The sequence below is a fragment of the Papio anubis genome, chromosome 4 (genome assembly GCF_008728515.1).
Source record: "Papio anubis isolate 15944 chromosome 4, Panubis1.0, whole genome shotgun sequence".
In the NCBI taxonomy this organism is placed as follows: Eukaryota; Metazoa; Chordata; class Mammalia; order Primates; family Cercopithecidae; genus Papio; species Papio anubis.
Genome location: NC_044979.1, coordinates 14843891 through 14863683, shown reverse-complemented (window position 1 = coordinate 14863683; position 19793 = coordinate 14843891). Strand labels below are relative to the sequence as shown.

The 19793-nt window shown below is 39.8% G+C and overlaps 1 protein-coding gene across 9 annotated transcripts in view; it reads right to left on the bottom strand.

Annotated features, from left to right (window-relative positions):
* Positions 1–19793, bottom strand: part of TCAF1 (TRPM8 channel associated factor 1) — a 50777-nt gene that overhangs the window by 7951 nt on the left and 23033 nt on the right. For all 9 annotated transcript variants that reach the window (XM_031665059.1, XM_003896772.4, XM_003896773.4 and 6 more), the window contains 5 exons: positions 16885–17518; positions 3309–4303; positions 2923–3020; positions 1579–1792; positions 688–927 (listed from right to left, as the gene is read on the bottom strand). In XM_031665059.1, the coding sequence (XP_031520919.1) occupies positions 688–927; positions 1579–1792; positions 2923–3020; positions 3309–4303; positions 16885–17504 (2167 nt within the window). In that variant the 5' untranslated portion in view covers positions 17505–17518. The remainder of the gene's footprint in view (positions 1–687; positions 928–1578; positions 1793–2922; positions 3021–3308; positions 4304–16884; positions 17519–19793) is intronic.

The window sequence follows — 19793 nt, the reverse complement described above, 5'->3', positions numbered from 1 at the left end:
TCCTTCTCCTCTTCTCATTCTGTAAGAATTCCTTCATCTTCACTCTGACACAAAATAGTGTGACTATGGAAGGAGACGCAGCTTATACATAAGGAGCCATTCATGTTACCATTCAATTTTTCTATTTTGATGAGGATGCCTTATCCATGTGAACCTGCGTCACTATAACCTTTTCTCAAAATTCAGAGCTCTTTAAGGTAGCTCCTCTCTCACTGTTCAGATATGGAGTTGCCACATCAATACAAGTTTACAGTGAACATCTGTATAAGAGAAGAAAATGAGGGTCCAGAGAAATTCCCATGTTTCTTTAATGTCTGTATATTTCCCTCATTTTTCATGTTCCTTGACCATAGGCAAAGATCACTTTATTCAGTGTGTTCATAAAGTTGTAAAATATCCCTGTTCCAAGCCAACAATTCTGACCTAGGTCAAGGCCCTCTGCCATTTTCACCAGCTTGAAGTCCCCGATGAATGCCTGTGAAAGCTCAGGTGGCATTTCTTGATGTCCTTGACATGCTGACATAAACTATTATATATATATTTCCTTCCCATTTAAATAGCAAGGATACATCTATATGTCTTGCTAGCAAAATATATTTCCCCTAATGGCTGCCTACTGCATGGCTGATGAAGCACAGGAAGGCGCTCGGAGGCAGCATGCACAGAGGGTTTGCTTGGAGCACCCACCCACTGAGATCTGCACGTCGGCAACAATCCTCTGAGGCAGGCGCAAAGGGAAGGGCTCAGCTCCCAGTCGCGCCACAGCCTGCATCACCTCGTCCCAGAGGCGGAGCAGCGGCTCAGGGTTCTCCAGAGTACGAAGATTTGCGGTCGGCACGGTCAGAATGATGTTGTCCGTGGCCAGCTCTCCCCAGGGCCCTGGATTCTCCTGGATACGCCTCTTCCACTCCTCCAGGGTGGTCTCCCCTAGGAAGAGAGATCATGGAGCTTGAAATCCTTTCCCAAATCCCACAAATTACAACATACAGCTTGGACTCCAGGAAGAGAACACCAAAATCATCAACTGCCACATCCCTCCTCTTTTTGAAAAAAATTAATTTAAAGTTCCGGGATAAGTGTGCAGGACATGCAGGTTTGTTCCATAGGTAAAAGTGTGTGATGGTGGTTTGCTGCACCTATCAACCCATCACCTAGGTATTAAGCCCAGCATGCATTAGCTATTTATCCTGATGCTTTCCCTCCATCTGCCCCGCTACCCACCCCACTGACAGGCCCCAATGTGTGTTGTTACCCTCCCTGTGTCCATGTGTTCTCATTGTTCAGCTCCCACTTGTAAGTGAGAACACGTCATGTTTGGTTTTCTGTTCCTGCATTAGTTTGCTGAGGCCATATCCCTTTTCTCTATGCTTTTTCTACGAAGTCCCCAAGGATGTGGTTTGGTCTTTATCTGTACAACCCCAAAGCCGAATCTAAGGAAGCTGACCCTCCTTCCTGTATTAGTCCGTGTCTCTCTCCTTGTGCGTCAAACAGGCTCTAGTCACCTCCTGGACTCCCACGCTCTCTGGAGTCATCCCAGTTCTTCCCCTTCCCTCGGGAGCACCCAGGGCTTCCACTCACCCAGCTTGTAGTATGGAGCATGCACAGCCCCCTTCACGGTGATGGGCACAGAACCCAGTTTGCTGTTCTGAGGCACAATTATATAGAGGAGTCCACCCCAGAGGCACGTGATCGATTTTGTGGGTTTGTCCAAGCAGCACCGGTTAATTACGAGTGGGCCTCGGAAAAGCTTGCTGGCCCTGGTCAGGTCATCTGTGTGGCAGCCAATTTGTATCTGGAGCAGAGAGATTCCCCCCACAGAGTCACCATGGGACACGAATGGGTGGAAGAAGAGAGCCCAGCAAGGGACTCAGGATGGGTCATTCAGCCATGACCCCACGCGAGCCCAGCCTTCCCACCACTGATGAACCATGTGTGATACCCCCGCGAAACTGTAGCATTCCTTGGGGCATATGGACTGAAGAATGTATAAATATTTTCCCAAGGCATTCAAACAGCTCCATAATGGGTCATGTTAGATAGATATTAATGTGAGGAGTGCCAGGTGTAACCTATAAGGCCAATTCTGAGGAGGGCTGACTCCCATGCCCAGTCCTCTGGTGTTGCTAATAAATAGAACACTCGGTCGCCTATCTCATGGTGGTGATTCCGGCATTTGGAATGGGCCAGAGGGAACCCTGCCTTTTGCTGATCAGAGAGAGGGCCCAGTGGGAGGCGGTGTAATCTGGCTAAGATAGTGGAGGGTTGATTCAGTTTCTCCCCTTTCTCCAAGCTCTCTTCCTGGGCAGGTACTTGGCAGAGTCCTAGGATTCTTTTCCCTGGGTTTCTGCTCACCAAGTTCCAGGATAGGCACAGGCACAGAATAGATGCTAACCATCACAGTGACCCTCAAGGGGGATAGGGAAGGACAGCAAGCTCATTTTGCAAATGGGGTGTATCTCTACGTGAAACTGACAGAGGGAAGGTGAACTGGGCAATTGAGGAATGGTCTTGGGTGTCACGGGGAAGAAGCCAAAGTCAGAAAGACCTTGTGCTACCATGGGAATGGATATGGAGATGAACAGTGAACTCAGATTTACTGAATGCCTACTCTGTGCGAGGTTACCTTCCATTTCATATCTCTTATTCCCTACTCTAGGATGTAAGTCAAAAGCACAAAACTTAAGAGCCAGAAATTAGTTAGGTATGAGTCCTGGGCACTTATTTGTATTAGCTCTATACATTTCAATCAATCAATCAATCAATCAGCTTTTCTGCACCTTAGTTACTTCATCCTTAAAACAAGGGTAAAATCACCTGCTCTGTATTACCAACAGGGCTTTGTGAGAATCAAATAAGATACTGACTGTGCTAGGAAAAGCCTTTGGGTTGCATGTCACATGGTGAGGTGGGGCATGGCCTTACCTTCAGGTCGGCAGAGGCAGCAGCTTCAGGCAGTGAGACTTCTATAATTTGCCTTCCAGGTATGTAGAGCCCAGTACTCATCCAGCAATATCTGGTGCCTGCCAAAAGCAGGAGGGGTAGGCAGACTTTATCCCTCCTCCATGATGCCATCTCCACCCAGCGTCACCAGAGACCCCTCATAAGCACATATCTTCCCCTTCATGCTGCCCCGACTCAACTCTTCCAAACAGTACTTAAAATCCCAACCCTTATCTTCTTCAAAGTTCATGGTAAAAAGTGGAGACCACCCTCTGGACGTGATCAGGTCCCTGAAATGGACTGCTGACGTCAGCCTGTCCCCATTCCTCCATTCCCGTAATACTGAGCTCCCAACCCTTGTTCCTCACCTGGATTGGTGCAGTTGACCTCGACGGTGATAGGAGATTCTGAGGGGCGCAGATAGGTGCTGCTGTACATATCTTCAATTTCTGGGACTAACAGAGAGAGGTCACTTCCGGAGTGGGCCAGCCCTGTGGCCAGGGAAAGCATAGCACCCCGGCAGCAGTCATTGATAACAGGGTTCTCTCGGGTTGCTACTGGGAGCCGGTATCGACTTAGCAGCTTCCTCAGGAGTCGATGCACAGACATGTAGGCAGGGATCTCTTCTGCGGGAATCTGCAGGAAAGCTGCACCATCTGGTCCCAGCTTTGCCAACCAGCCCTTTTCCACATTTCCTCTCTTCCTGCCCATTATAACCTGGAACTCGGCCAAGGTGGAGCGGAAGTGATAGGTCCTTATCCCTGCTTTAGGAGTACGAAAGGGCCCTGGATTGAGGCTTTGGCTTGTAATGCTGATGCCAAAGGGGTTGAGGAGGAGGTTTCCTGGGAATCGAGCCAAAGGGGACACTCCGGGGTTCTTGAAGGCCCACCACCAGGCTTGGGCTCCAACAAACAGCCCGCCACCCTCTGCTACAAACTCCTGCAGTTCTTTGACCCCCACTTCGCTCACGGGTTCAAAGCAATAGACACTTGCATCACTGGTCAGATTGGGCTCGATGCTGGTGTCTATGCCCCCCACTGCGAGGAGGCCACTCAGGGTTCTCAGCTCTGTCTGCACCACGATCTTGCCTCTGCGGCCCCCATCCAGCCAGCGGACGGCATTGAGCAGAAAGGGGCCCAGTTTACCAACAGTGAATAATACCTTATGGCCAGTCACAACCACCCGGCCCCGGCCATAGCGGGCAGCCGCTATAACACAGCCATGGTAGGAATCTAACCCTAGAGGAAAGGCTAAAGCCCCATGCACTAGCAGCTGGGATGGGAAACAATCCGAGTTGCTGATGTCCAGCTCTGAAATCCCATGCAGAAGCTCCTCTCTGTCCTCGGAGAGGTCATCTTCACAACTGCAAAAGACACATGCATTCTTTATTAGAGGTACAGTTCTGTACAAAGCTGTTAGAACAGTGGACAACATACAGTGAGTGCTATAGATATGTTAACTTTGCTAATATTGTTATTTTGAATTCTTAGGGGAAAGTTGGGAGAACAAAATGGACAGATCTGACCTCACTGGGTATGGAGACTTGTTGGAGGGGTGGCAGAGGGACTCAGTGTTAATTCTGCTCTGCTCATTCTTAGAGCACAAATTCTCCAATGGAAATTGCAAAGGGAGTCCTGCTGTGTTTACCCAATACCAAGTCTTAAATATTCCAGATTTAAGTTTATGGTTATTTCAACCCTCTAAGCAATACATATATAAAAAAAAAGAATGGGAAATCATGGTTTTTTTTTTTTTTTTCCTTATAAGGCGTCTTATTTATAAATTGCAGGAAATTGCTGCTAATTTCCTACAAATAAAGTCTGGAAGGCCAAGTCAGTAGTGCTAGTGAAGAAGTAGTGCTAGTGAAGAACCTCAAAAGGTGGGGTAGGGGAACTGACTGGCCTCAACTCTAGTGGGAACTTCTGGTTACTGGAGCCCAAGAGGACTTTACTGTCTGCATCTAGAACTCCACTTGTTCACTGCCTGCCCAACGGGAGTGATGCACATCCATGCTATAAGGTTTTGCTCAGCACCATCTGTTTACTGTCTGTGGGTAACCCAGCCCTAGAAGTCCTCAAGATGCCCATAGATCCGAAATGAGATGGAACACTGGATAAGGTGGGGTTAAGGAGTAGAGTGGCCTCTCTAGCTTGAGATTCCAGAGTTGGTTCTGTCACTTTTGTTAGGTAAAGCTATGGCAATTGTATAGCAGGATGCAGCTGTAAGATAACACCAAAATATGGGGGTCAGGTAGACAACAAATTTGCAGTATTCGTGCTGTACTCTCTATGGCTGGCAGAGCTCTACTGATGGGAAAGCTATGGTCGTCTTAGCAAGTATAAACCTTTACTAAAGATACAACTACCGGCATACGAATTGGCAGATGAGTCTCTAACTCCGTAAACAACTATCATTAACATCATTCAACTATCTCTTCTTGCTCTGTTTTGAGGCTTACCAAACAACTCTGTGATTATAATATTGCTTTCCATGATCACCTGCCTAATGAGAGAAAGAAGTCACTGGCTAGGCCAACCAGAATATTCTAGATTTGTAACATTTATTTATTTTATTCAAGCAACATTTTGGATAGTCTGTATTTAATTTGGTGACTCTAAATTTTTTTTTAAATTCATTTTTAATTGTAGTACTTTACACATGTATGCAAAATTTAATGAAAAATGTGTTTTAGTTCTCATAATTAGAGTTCTGTTTATACATTTTTTTCTCTTTTATTTTTGATTTTTTAATTTAATGGAGAGAGGGGCTCACTATGTTGCTCAGATTGGTCTTGAACTCCTGGGCTCAAGCAATCCTCCTGCCTTGGCCTCCCAAAGTGCTGGGATTATAGGCATGAGCCATGGCACCTGGCCTTCTTTACAGATTTCATGCAATTATTTTTTTTTAAGAGTAAAATCAGTGAAGAGGTGGGCTACTGTGCTCTAAGTGAATACATCAGCTTTAGGATTTCTACACGAGTCTACTGACAAGATGAGAGAAATTAAACCTGCAAAGCTGAGATTCAGACACTGAGTTATTAGAACTTCATCTGAACAATGAGACTACATGAGGTCTTGCTCAGTGCTTAGCCAGGGGGCACCCTGGGAGGCATCTGTCTATTAGTTCCAACAGCCATGATTTATATACAGTAGGGGCTAAGTAATTCTTTCATATATTGAAAAAATGAGTTGGATTTTACTTCTCTTCCTTACCCTCTTCTGAAGTGAAACAAAAGTTATTTAAAAAAATAAATCCTGGTGAAGCCCTGTCTCTACAAAAATACAAAAATTAGCTGGACATGATGGCGGGTGCCTATAATCCCAGCTATTCAGGAGGCTGAGGCAGGAGAATTGCTTGAACCCGGGAGGTGGAGGTTGCAGTGAGCCGAGATCAGGCCATTGCACTCCAGCCTGGGTGACAGAGCGAGACTCCGTCTCAAACAAAAACAAAAACAAAAACAAAAAAACAAAAAAAGTCAAATAAATAGGAAAAGAAAATAAAACAATGGTGGTTACTAGGGATGAGGAGGGGAGGAAACAGGCAGGAGTACGTCAAAGGGTGGAAATTTTCACTTAGGTAGAATGCATAAGCCTAAATAACTATGGATGACATGAAGACTATCTTGAATAATGTATACTGAAATTTTGCTAAGAGAGTAGGGTGCTTTTACCACACACATACTAAAGAGAAGTAACTACGGAAGGTGATGGATATGTAAATTTGTCTGATTATAGTAACCATTTTGCTCTGTATATCAAAACTTGTTGTACACTTAAATATACACAGTAAAATAAATTAAAAATGGTAAATGGGTTGATTTAAATATAAAAAAGAAAATAGCAAGTTTCAAAAATTTATGCATAGTATGCTATGTTTAATTTGTGAAGTATCTGGAACAATATGTATCTATGCACATATACTTCCATCAAAAACAAACAGAGAAAAAAACAATCAAGAAACTAATGAAATTGGGTACCTACAGGAGTTAGTGGGAACAGATTACAAGTAATAGGGAAGAGAATGAGACTTCAATTGCACCCATTTAAATGGTGTTGAAATTTCAAACATGCCCATTTTTAACAATCATCTTCATTGATGTGATAAAATTCACAAAGTACATCTTGATGAGCTTTTGCTAAGTTTATACATCTGAGTAACCACCACCACCACCACCACCACAGTGAAAATATACAGTATTTTTATCACCCTCAAAAGCTACCTTTTGCCCCAGTATGATCAATCCAGGTCCCACACACAACCACAGGCAAATACTGATGTGCTTTCTATCCATAAAGATTAGATTTGTCTTTTCTAAAGCTTCATATAATGTAATAATAAAGTATGTACTCCTTTGAGTTTGGCTTCTTTCACTCAGAATAACTTCGTGAGAACCATGCATACAGTGGCACTATCCGTAATGCATCTTCATCTACGGCTGTGTATTATGCCATCCTGGGGATAGTCTCCACTTTGTTAATCCTGTCATCTGTTGATGGACATTTGGGTAGTCTTTGGTTTGGGCTTGCTGCCCTAAACATTAATGTACAAGTTTTTGTGTGGACATGTTTTCCTTTCTCTTGGATAAAGGGTGATGAAATGGCTAAATTGTATGTTAATTGTCAGTTAACTTTATATGAAATTGCCAAACCATCTTCCAAAGTGGTTGTGTCATTTTATATTCCCACTGGCGATGTATAAAACCACATTCTTGTCAACAATTCGTATAGTGAGTCTTTAATTTTAGCCATTTTTATGGTGCCATAGGGTATTTCATTGTGATTTTAGTTTTTGCATTTCTCTGATGATTAATGACAGAATCATTTGGGCCTTTTGGCCTTTTATATTTTATCTTTTGTGAAATGTGTTAAAATATTTAGGCTTAAAAAAACAAAAACTTGTAGGATGTGGTATCTCATGCCTATAATCCCAGCACTTCGGGAGGCCAAGGCAGGACTGCTTGAGCCCAGGAGGCTGAGAACAGCCTGGGCAATATGGTGAGACTCCATCTCTACAAAAAATTTTTAAAATGGCCAGGTGTGGGGGTGTGCACCTGTAGTCCCGGCTACTCAGGAGGCTGAGGAGAAAGGATTGCTTGAGTGCCATGTTTGTGCCACTGCACTTCAGCCTGGGACAGAAAGGGAGACCCTGTCTCAGGAAACAAAAACAAAAACAAACAAACATGGTTGGTCTTATTATTGGAATGTAAGAGTTCTCTGTGTATTCTGAATGCAAGTCCATTGTCAGATACAAGTATTGCGAATATTTTTTTTCCAGTCTGCAGCTTGCCTTTTTGTTTCCTTAATACTGACTATTGAACTGAAGAAGCTATTTACTTTTAAAAAATAACGCTCAATTTATTAATCTTTTCCTTTTATGGTTTATGTACTTTTTGTGTTCTATGTAGGCAAAAATTGCAAAGGTCAAGGTCACAGATATTTTCTCCTATGTTTTCATTTAGAAGTTTTTAAAATTTAGCTTTTGCATTTAGGTCTAGATCTATTTTTAAATATTTGCTTTCATGGAGTGGGGTGAGGGTCACAATTCACCAGTTGTTCCAGAACCATATGTTGAAAAGACTGTCATTTCCTCATTGAATTACCTGAGCAACTTTGTCAAAAAACAATTGACCATAAATCTGTGGGTCTATCTCTAAACTATCTGGTCTGTTTCATTGATCTGCATGTCTATCTTTCTGCCAATATCAAAGTGTTTTGACTACTTCATCTCTGTAAAAAGTCTTAAAACTAGCCTATGTTAGTTCTATTTCATTTGTATATTTTTAGAATCAATTTGAACTACGGACTGCATTAAATCTGTAGGCTAATGGGGGGAAACTGACATCTTAAAATATCAAGTTTTCTGATCCATCAACATGGTATATTTCTCCATTTCTTCAGGTTTTATTTAATTTCTCTCAAAGATGTTTTGTAGTTTTCACCATACAGGTCTCATGACATATCTTGTTAAATTTAACACTTACTACTTCATAATTTGGGTTCTATTCTAAATGTTGTATTTTTAAATTTTAATTACCAATTGTTGGTTGCTAATATATTAAAAAGGTAATTGGTTTTTGTAAATTGATTTTTGTATCTTACAACCATGTTAAAATTAATTATTATAGCTTTTCTGTAGATATTTTAGGATTTTTTTTTACATAGATGATCATGCTTTTTGCAAATACTTCTAAAAATAAAATAATTCCATTCTAGGAAATGCTCTGCTGACTTCATGTTTAAATGGATCTTGTCATTTAAAAATCTTCTAAATGTGTAAAATACTTTTTTCTTTTAAATTTGTTTTCTGACACCAAGATTCAATCATTTCCTATCTTTTGGCTCAGTGTTCTAGAAAAACAAAACACATATATAAGTTTTTATTTTTAGTTTCCAATCTCTATGCCTCATTTTCCTTGCCTTATTACACTGGGTAGGACCTGTAGCACAATGTTGAATAGAAGAGGTTAGAGCAGGTATTATTCCTTGTCTTGTTCTCAGTCTTAGGGGGAAATGTTCAGTATTCACCATTAAGAATATTTTTAACTATATATTTTTCATAGACATTTTTATCAGGTTGAAGAAGTTCCTTTTTATTTCTCATTTGCTGAAATTTTATCATAATTTGGTATGATTTGGTATTGAATTCGGTCAATATTTTGTATGTGTATTATTGAATTATATGGTTTTTCTTCTTCTTCTTTTTTTTTTTTTTTTGAGACAGTCTCACTCTGTTGCCCAGGCTTAGTACAGAGGCACGATCTCAGCTCACTGCAACCTCCGCCTCCCAGGTTCAAATGATTCTCACGCCTCAGCCTCCCCAGTAGCTGGGACTGCAGGCACACACCACCATGCCCAGCTAACTTTTATATTTTAATAGAGGCAGTGTTTCACCATGGTGGTCAGGCCGGTCTCAAATAAACTCCTGATCTCAAATGATCCACTCACCTTGGCCTCCCAAAGTGCTGGGATTACAGGTGTGAGCCACCATGCCTGGTTTTTCTCATTCATTCTATTAATATGGTGAGTTAATCTGATTATTGAATGTTAAACCAGTCATTCATCCTAGGATAGCCTTACTTGGTCATAATGTATTATTCTTTTTATATATTTCTGTATTCTATTAATATTTTATTAAGAACTGTTTCATCTATATTTATGAAGGATATTGTTTTGTAGCTTTCTTACCATGTCCTTTTCTGGTTTCAGTATTAGAGAAATGCTGTTTTAATAAATCAAGTTGGAAAATCTTCCCTCCTTTTCTATTTTTAAAAAGAGTTTATGTAGGATTTGTATTATTTGTTCCTTGAATGTTTGATAAAATTCATCAATGAAGCTGTCTGGGCCTGGAATTTTCTTTGTGTTGTTGATTTTAAATATAATTTCTATTTTGAAGTGTAAGAAAATTGAAAACTTGCAATAGTAAAACATCCATTGCACATTTGTCAAAACTAAGAAGTCAACAGTGATCAAATACTACTAACTAAACTCCAGATTTTATATAAATATCATCAGTCTTCACACCAATGTCTTTTAGGACCCAATCCAGGATACCACATTGCATTTAGTGTTGGAATGTTTAAAATTACAATTCAATTTATTTAGCATATATTTCAAGTTTCTTTTTGTACCAATTTTGGTAATTTTTGTCTGTCAGGAAATTGGTCTATCTCATCTAAGCTGTCAAATTCATTGGCATAAAGTTGTAATATTCCCTTATTATCCTTGTAATGTCTGTAGGATCTGTACTAATGTTCCTTCTTCTATTCCTGAAATTCATAATTTGTGTTATCTCTCCTATTGTCATAGTCTATCTAGAGGTTAATCACTTCTAATGACTTTTTTTCAACTAATCAGCTTTTGGTTTTAGTGATTTACTTTTTTTTTTTTAAGTTGTTTCACAGATTTCTGCTCTCTTTATTATTTCCTTGTTTCTTCTACAAATTTTGGTTTAATTCAATTTCCTTTTTTAGATTCTTAATATGGAAACATAGTTAATTGAGTTTCAACTTTTCTTCTTTCCTAATAAAAGTATTTAAAGGCATATCTTTCTTAGCAATGTTTTAATAGAATTCTACATGTTATGCTTTCATTTTTATTCAGTTCTAAATATTTTCTAATTTCCTTTGTAATTTCTGCTTTGACTTAAGGAGTATTTAGAAACACGTTTTTAAATTTACAAATATTTAGGAATTTTTCAGATATGTTTTATGTTATTTAATTCTAATTTAATTCCACTGTGATGAGGACATATATGGTATGATTTCAATTCTTTTACTCTTGCTAAGGCTTATTTTATAGCACAGCAAATGGTCTATCTTCATGAATATTTCATGTGCACATAAAAGAATGTGTATTCTGCTATTGTAGCCATGCTAACTGTTAGCATTCATAAAATAAAATTAAATAAACAAATATGGAGAAAACCCCATATGGAATAAAAACAGGCCCAAATGTAAAAAGCAACTCAAATACTTTTACTGGACTCCATATGCTCAGGGTGGTATATTCGGAAGGTAAAAATAACTTACCAAGTTTGTTATTGGTAATAGTATGGGTATAGTAATCATGAAACTCATTTGTGTGTATTACTGGACTGAGCAAATAAGTAAATGTTGAAGCTGTTGAAACCAGGATTCTCACTATGGCAGAAGAATACTAATATGGAATGAGTGAAAGAGAAGAATCATCCTGTGGTTTTGAATTAAAATTGGGGGTATCAGTATGAATGTATGATTAAAAGATATCAAGGCTGTCTCTTCTGAGGAACCCAGAAATGATGACACTGTAGCAGTGAGCATGCTTTAGATCTTGGTTTCTAAATACCATTCACCACTAAAAGGAACTAGCATTCCTTGAGGAAATGGCTGAATCCAGGTTTTGAACCAGAAAAGTACAACATAAACTTGCAACATCGTTTTATGTCAGAAATTAAGTAAATACTAAAAAAAAAAACTGATGGGCTCAGGAGACAGCTTAATGAGGCTTTAACTTGCCAAATTTGAGACAACTTGACCTTTAAAAAATACTGACTATAAATGGATTGTAAAAAAATTTGATCTTAAAAGAAAAGGATCCATGAGTATAGAGTGATACTAAAACAAACATTTAAAAAGAACAAACCTAATAGTAAATGTGAAGGTGGGGAGGCAAAGGTCTTATTTACCAAAGGATGTCAATCAGTTCTTGGAGAAATTTACAAGTAAACCAACACGTAGCCTGAGGTAAGTGCTAAAATATTAGGTTAATATAGGAGCACAAAAGACTCATCTATATCAGAATGAGAGGAGAGGAGTAAGGGACAGCTTTCTAAAGATGTGATACCTGAGATGAATTTTGAAGAAAGGTTCAGAAGTGGTAGAAGTAGCCACTTTCATAAATATTTACTCAGGCACAGATCACCAATGAAAGCTAAAACCACTGGGTGAAAGGTTGTTGGCAAACAGGATATTCATACAGATCTCAAATTGTCACACCACACACTAAATTAGTTTTTAAAAAAAGGGGGAAAGGAATAAAATAAATAGAAATAAAATATAATAAATAAAATCAGTAAAATAGGAAAATCTGGCAAACTCCAATTTAATTAAATGATCAATTTGAACATCACCAATAATTGGACAAGCTGAGCTCATGCGCCTTTAATTTGTGACACTGTGATGAAAGCAACATAAATTATTTTCTCGCCAAAAATGTGTGAACTGAGTGTAATCATGGAAAAAAAAAACAATGAGGCAAAGCCAAACTGAAGGCCATTCCGTAAAACAACTGAACTGCAGACTTCAAAAATACTAATGTCCTGGAAGATTTTTAAAAAGCTAGGGAACTATTTAGATTAAAGGAGACTAAAGAAACATGATACAGAAACTTGATTAAATCCTATATTTTCAAAAATCTAAAAAAAAGGATATTTTTGGAACAATTAGAGACATTTGAACATGGACATTAGATAACAGTATTCTATCAACGTTACATGTTTTGAGCGAGATAACTGTATTGTGGTTATATAGGAGAATGTCCTTGTTAGGAGCTACAGGCTGAAGTAGTCAGGTATGATGTGTCATACCTATCACCTGCCTCCTTCATTCTTGAGATCTGTAGGTTACTCTCAAATGGCTAGGCCAAATAATCTCTTCCTATGTATATTTATGCAGTATATGTGACAAAACGTAACCACTGGTGAATCTAGGTAAAGGGTGTCGTAATTATTATGTTATTCTGACTTTTCCTTAAGTGTGAAAAATTTGAAAGAAAGAGCTGGGAAAAATTAAAGGTAGCTACAATAATGATACAAAAATTGTGTATAATTTCCAAATAGAGAGAAGGGGAAAAGAAACTCAAATCAAGCTAAAGGCATCAAAGGAAAATTTAAAAACATGCAATGAGGATGTTTAACAAAGAACATCAAATAAGATGATGGAACTAGAAGAAAAACATCAATGTCCTTAATTATATAAAAAATCAATGTCCTTAATTATATACATTTTTAACTCTGAATTGGGTTAAAAAATCAGATTTGTACTAAGAGATATTTCTTTAAAAACAGAAGAAAGAATAAAAGATCAACAAATAAAACAAAGTAGGAGTCATAATTATGTTAGACAAAATAGAGTTTAAGGTGAAAAATACTAAATGCAAGAAATAATATTTTAGATGACAAAAATATTTAGATGACATAAAAAAGTCATGAGTTTTATAAACATAAAATATAGCTTTGAAATATATAAAGCAAAAGCCAAATTCAATTCTAAAATCACATTGAGTATGAAACAATTGTGATATACATATCTCTATACTTACCCTTTAGATCAACATATAATATATTATTTATATTTCCATGACTTAACTGATTATATAATCAGTTGATTTAAAGAGTAAACAGACGTACGTACATAACAGATGACACTCATGGAATCCTTTTGAAAGTGATATGGTTATTGACATTTTGTTAGGACAGAAAAATAGTAATAATTTAAAAAATGGGCTAACAGTATTGTGACTATATTTAAAAATTTGTCTTTATCTTTTGGAGATATACTGTTTTATGGGTAAAACGATACACTGTTGGAGACTGGCTTCAAAACAAACGGGAAAGGTAAAGGAGTGGGTGGGGTGTGATTTGATACCATCACCTGGGTGATGAGTACATGTGCTCATTGTTCTATTTCTATTTCTGTTATGTATTTTAAAATTTCCAAAATTAGATGTTTCTAAAAGGAAATTGCCAAGTCTTCAAAATGAAAAGGGGTACGTCAAGCTTAGGGTTATAGTGAAAAGATAGTCATTGTATTATTATTTATAAGAAAAAACTAGAAATAACATTAATGTGCTAATAGGCAAATGATTAAATGAATTTCAGGACAATCCAAATGAATGCAAGATGGTCTTCAAAAGAATGATGCCCATTTTCTTATAGGGATATGAAAAAATGCTCAGGATATAGTAAATGAAAGAGCAAGTTGCAGCTCTCTCTCTTTTTCTCTGTCTCTCTTTCTACCAGTCCAGCTCTCCCAACTCTAACCCCAATACATAAATGGAGGAAAAACATCAGAAAAGATACCGTCCAAACCATTAGCAGTGATCATTTCTTGGGAAGGGGGGAAGAAAAGAATTAGCAAGAGGCAGAGGATGAGGTGAACAAAGATCTTTCACTTTTTACTTTGTATGCTTCTGAATTATTTTACTTTTTTTTCCCAAGAAGCACGTATTTTAAAATTAAAAAGGAAAAAATGTTCATTAAAAGGAAAACAATTGTGATGAGGCAATCTCTCTTATAAAATAGCATATTTTGCCACTTGTGCTCACTCTCTAAAAAGTTCTATTTTGTGAAAATCAGTTAAAACAACTTTAGTATATATGGCTAACAAAATAGTAAGAAGTACAAAGCATTGGGCGCGGTGGCTCAAGCCTGTAATCCCAGCACTTTGGGAGGCCGAGACGGGCGGATCACGAGGTCAGGAGATGGAGACCATCCTGGCTAACATGGTGAAACCCAGTCTCTACTAAAAAATACAAAAAACTAGCCGGGCGAGGTGGCGGGCGCCTGTAGTCCCAGTTACTCCAGAGGCTGAAGCAGGAGAATGGCGTGAACCCAGGAGGCGGAGCTTGCAGTGAGCTGAGATCGGGCCACTGCACTCCAGCCTGGGCGACAGAGCGAGACTCCGTCTCAAAAAAAAAAAAAAAAAAAGAAGTACAAAGCATGAGTTAGGTAAATACATTCACCCCACCATGCTTGAGCATTGATTCTGACCTAAAACCTCTAATTAGGATTCTATATATGCCTAACATATAACCAGCAATAACCAGCAATGACCTCCAAGGCTGCGCAAGATGCTTATTATAAATAAACTTACAACCAAGTCTCTTGTGTGTCTAATATCCCTTCACCATTTTTCAAACTGAAGGGGGCACGGATAGCATTAATTTATAAGGTTGGTCAATTCAGGTTTCATGGGGGTATTTTCAAACCAAATTGATTGGAGCATTTGGGCATTTAGAGTATGACCATTTGCACGGTGCTCTTTTCTCTGCATCTCTGATGACTTTGTGAATATACAGAGATCACTGTAGACTGAAAAATGGAATAATAGCTACAAGGGACTATGCCAACACTTTCCTTTAGAGAGAAAAAGAGAATTGAAAAGACATGCTAAGGCCACACTGCAATTGCTGGTTGTAGATTAGATCCAGGTTTCCAGGGTTTATGAACAATGACAGCATAGCCCTCTTCCTACAACAGTTACTTGGTTTTCAACTTTTGTTTCTAAGCCTTGTAATTGGAGATATTCCTGCACCCCTAATTCTCAGATCTTTGCAAATCAGGTTCTTGAAATAAGAAATAATGCCTGGGATATATAATCTATTCAATAAACTCTGGCTAAATAAACGGAAGAATGAACAGAGTTTGAACTCCTTTGCAGAAGCCCAATATTTGGGCTAAAATGATACAAGTCATCTTTTTGTCCGAAACCAGAGTAGACTAACTATTCTGGTTGATCTTCCTAAAACTTCCCTAAAAGTCCCATGCCAAGGAGAAGTCATAGCTCATTTCCCACACCTTCGTGGTACCCTTGGTGTGTCTTCCTCACCCAATCCTACCTTGCTCCATTCCCATCAGTCAGAAATATCAGTGTTGTTTGTTCTGAGGATGCTGAGAATGTTAATATAGAATATAGAGAGTGACCTAAGGTACTTTTTCTGCTCCTGGGACTAATCCAGCTTCTAATCCCTCTCATTCATTCATGCAGTCATGCATGTAAGAGATGTTTACTGAGCACCTACTGACCTGCTATCTGTTAGGCACTATATGTGGTGCTGGAGTGTAGTGAGAGCAAAGCAGACAGGGCAGTACACTCCAATAACTTCCCGTGCAGGCTGTCCCGTACCCATCACCTGACTCCTTCATTACTGATCATCAATCTTTTGCCCCTCCTAAATCCTAGATTTAGCACATGTAACTTGGACCATCTTTTCTGATATCTTAACTTCTGAAGGCTTCTACTTCCTATCGCATCCTAACCTCACCTGGAAGGACATTTCAAAACCTTTCCCACACCTCTCTAGGCTTTGGTTCATGGGGTCCTTCATGCCTGTTTTCCTTTTCTTCACATTCCTGTTGAAAGCAACCTCTCCTATAAACCATCTGGATTAACTACGCCAACTGTTGGGGTCAGCAGCACAGTTTTGATTATGCAAGACACTGGGACCATAGCCATCAGTAAGTTCCAACTATCAAAGAGCTAAATGGTCTGGTCTGGGAAGACAGGGGCAGTGAGGACCTTGCCCCTCCTATGCCTCGGGGCATTTAAAAAATCTAGTTGATATGTAGTGATTCCATAACTGAGTGTAGGGGAGCACTCTTCCGTTAGCCTTGGAGCAACCTGAAGCTAAGACCCGGGTCTGCTTTTTAACCCTGGAGCCAACTCCCGAGTGGGGGTAAGGTACTCACCTAACCAACACTGGGATCTTGGGCATCTTCTTGGAGACTTTAAAGAAACTCGTGTCCCCTTTGTTGTCAGTAAAGTAAATGCCAGCCACACTGGTCACGAGGTTCCCAGGGAATGTGAAGAGAACCCTTTCATCATCACCCTGGTTTGCCCAGTCCCAGGCTTGTCCTCCTATGAGCAAGCCGCCACCACGTTTCATGAACTTGACCAGCTTTTCCGTCATGGTTTCATTGTAGGCGTCAATACAGTAAACCCCCAGGGAGTCTTTCACTTCTGGCTCAACCTTTGCATCCATTCCAGAGCCCTCGAGGATTTTGGCCAAAGGTGCCAGGGATGGGTGTACACCAATGGGAGCCCCAGGGGAAGAGCAAAGCCACCCCACTGCGTTCAGGAGAAAGGGTGTGAGCTGGGCTTCCACCAGGTAGTCCTCATGGGACATGACCACCAGGCGGCCGCGGCCATAGGAGGAGGCAGCAATGAGGACCTGGCCCATGTCATTCACCATCACAGGAAATGAAGCCTCTCCAATAAGAAGCAGTTCACATGGAACGGCATCTTCGGGTACATCCCAGCTTGTCACGCCATTCATAAGGGCCTCGAAGGCAGCAGAAGGAGTTGCCATGGCTCTGTTGGTTTCTGCAGAGAAGAAAGCAAAGGCTCAGCTTGGTGAACAATGGATAAACAAAGAAACAAATAGAGCAGTTCACTCTTCCAGTAGCTGGGCGATTCTTCCCACTATGCAGATGAGGTTGACACTGGGAAATGATTCAAGCACTCGGTGTTAGTGACTGAAGTCCAGGAGACCCCACTGGGCCCTCTCCTCTTAAACTCTGTGGTCAAACTTAGCTTGATACTTTTCCATCACAGACGGAAACAAACAGAAGGAAGGAATGAGCATGGAATTGTGTCCCCCAAAGAGACATTTGAAATCCTAACCCATAGGACTTATTTGGAAAGAGGTTTTCATAGATGTAATGAAGCTAAGATGAGGTCATAGGTGATTCAAATGGGTCGTAGTCTAATGACTGATATCCTCGTAAGAGGACATTTGGAAACACAGGGGAGAATGCTATCAGAAAATGGGGGCAGAGATTGGAGTGATGAGTCTACAAGCCAAGGAAGACCAAGAAATGCCGGCAAACACGAGGAGCTAAGAGAGAGGCATGGAACAGATTCTGCCTCAGAATCTCCACACTGCTGACACCTGGATTTCAAACTTCTAAGCCTTCAGAACTGTGAAATGATGTCTTCCTGTTATTTTAAGCCACCCCATTTGTGGTCATTTGCTTCAGCAGCTGCTGGGAATTCATAGAGTGGAGCAGTATGTTGTGCTCCCAGCCCATTCCTTCCCTCTTGGCTGCCACACTAATCAGATTACTCAGAACTTCCATGTGAAATGCCTGGGCTTTCAGAGAAGGTTCTTTGGTCAAAGTCACAGGCTAGGTAGGAGGAAAGTGGAAGTCCTCTGTGGTTTAAATGCAAGTCTCCTACCACCAGGAACAGAAGGTAACAAGATATGAAATTATTGCAGAATCCTAATTGCACCTGGGATGCAGCTGACAACAGTGTGGAGGTGAACTCACAAATATCCTCTGCTTCTTCACAATGAGATCCCCACTAACGATGCTCTATGGTCTGACCTCTGCTACAAGCGCTGTACTGAAACACTTCCTCCAAGGACAGATGTGTTTTCATGGTCAGGTCATGCAGGGTGTCTCATCTTCAGTGACCCCTCAGCAGCACAGGACATCACTGCTCTCCCAGTCCATGAGGCTGAACCACCTCTGTCAGTATGGCCCGAGGTAACCTCTTTGTATCCAACCTCTAGAACCACTTACTTTCCGTCCTTTTCTGACCTCCTCTTGGAATATGCAGATAGTCCTTACATTTTAATCTTTGGCCCTTACCACTTGTCTATTTCCCTTGTCAGATAACATGCTCACTCTCAACATAATATGCAACATGATTATAAACTTGGGCTCTGGACTTATGGCAGTCTGAGTTTGAATTTCAGCTCTGCTACTTAACAATTGTGAGACTTAGACAACACATCTCAGATTTAGTTTCCTTGTTAATTAAATAGGAATTATAATATCTGCCATATAAGCTTGTCCTGAGGATTAAAGGAAATAACATAGGTTAAATGCCTTTTCATAAGTATTCAATTATTTATATATGCATACTCATATATGCTTATAATTATTTGGTTAAGAATAAACCATTTAAGTATGTGAGTAATAGAGAATTCTTGCAAAGTGGAAAAAGAATTTAACCTAACATAGGTTTTATAACCACTGAATTGAGCATGTACTGATTCTGATTTAATAGTTTTCATATTTTGTTACCAATATTAATACTAACACTAATGCTAACTACTATTACATTCATTTCTCATGTATCTCTATGTGCCTTCCGCAAGCCAGGATAAAATAGCCCCAGTCTTGAGGTAACGAGTTCAAGACCCCACTGGCCATTTATAGCCAGTCTCCAAACTAAAAAAGTCTTAAATTTATTAATTTCCCTCTAAGGGAGCTCTTTTAAGGCAAATTACATAAGCTCAATGTTGCTCGTAGTTAAACAGAAGCATTAATAACCTACCTATCTCAGGGAACTATTGAGAAGATACTGACATGAACATTTGGTAAGCAAGAAGCTTGTCTCTTCCCTGCTCCTCCTGGTGCTCATAAATAATCAGGACAGCAAAGCGCACAGTGTCACCGTATGTCCCTTCTCCCTGCTGCTCCCATATCCAGCTGGTCACAAGTCTTATCAATGTCCTTGTTCATGGTTTCCAATCACACTGCCATTAACCTAGTTTAGGTCCTTAGTAATTCATGCCTGGACTCAACTGACCCAATTTCAAAGTTACCAGGACCTGTTCCCACCCTTTACTTTTCTAAAACCACTCTAA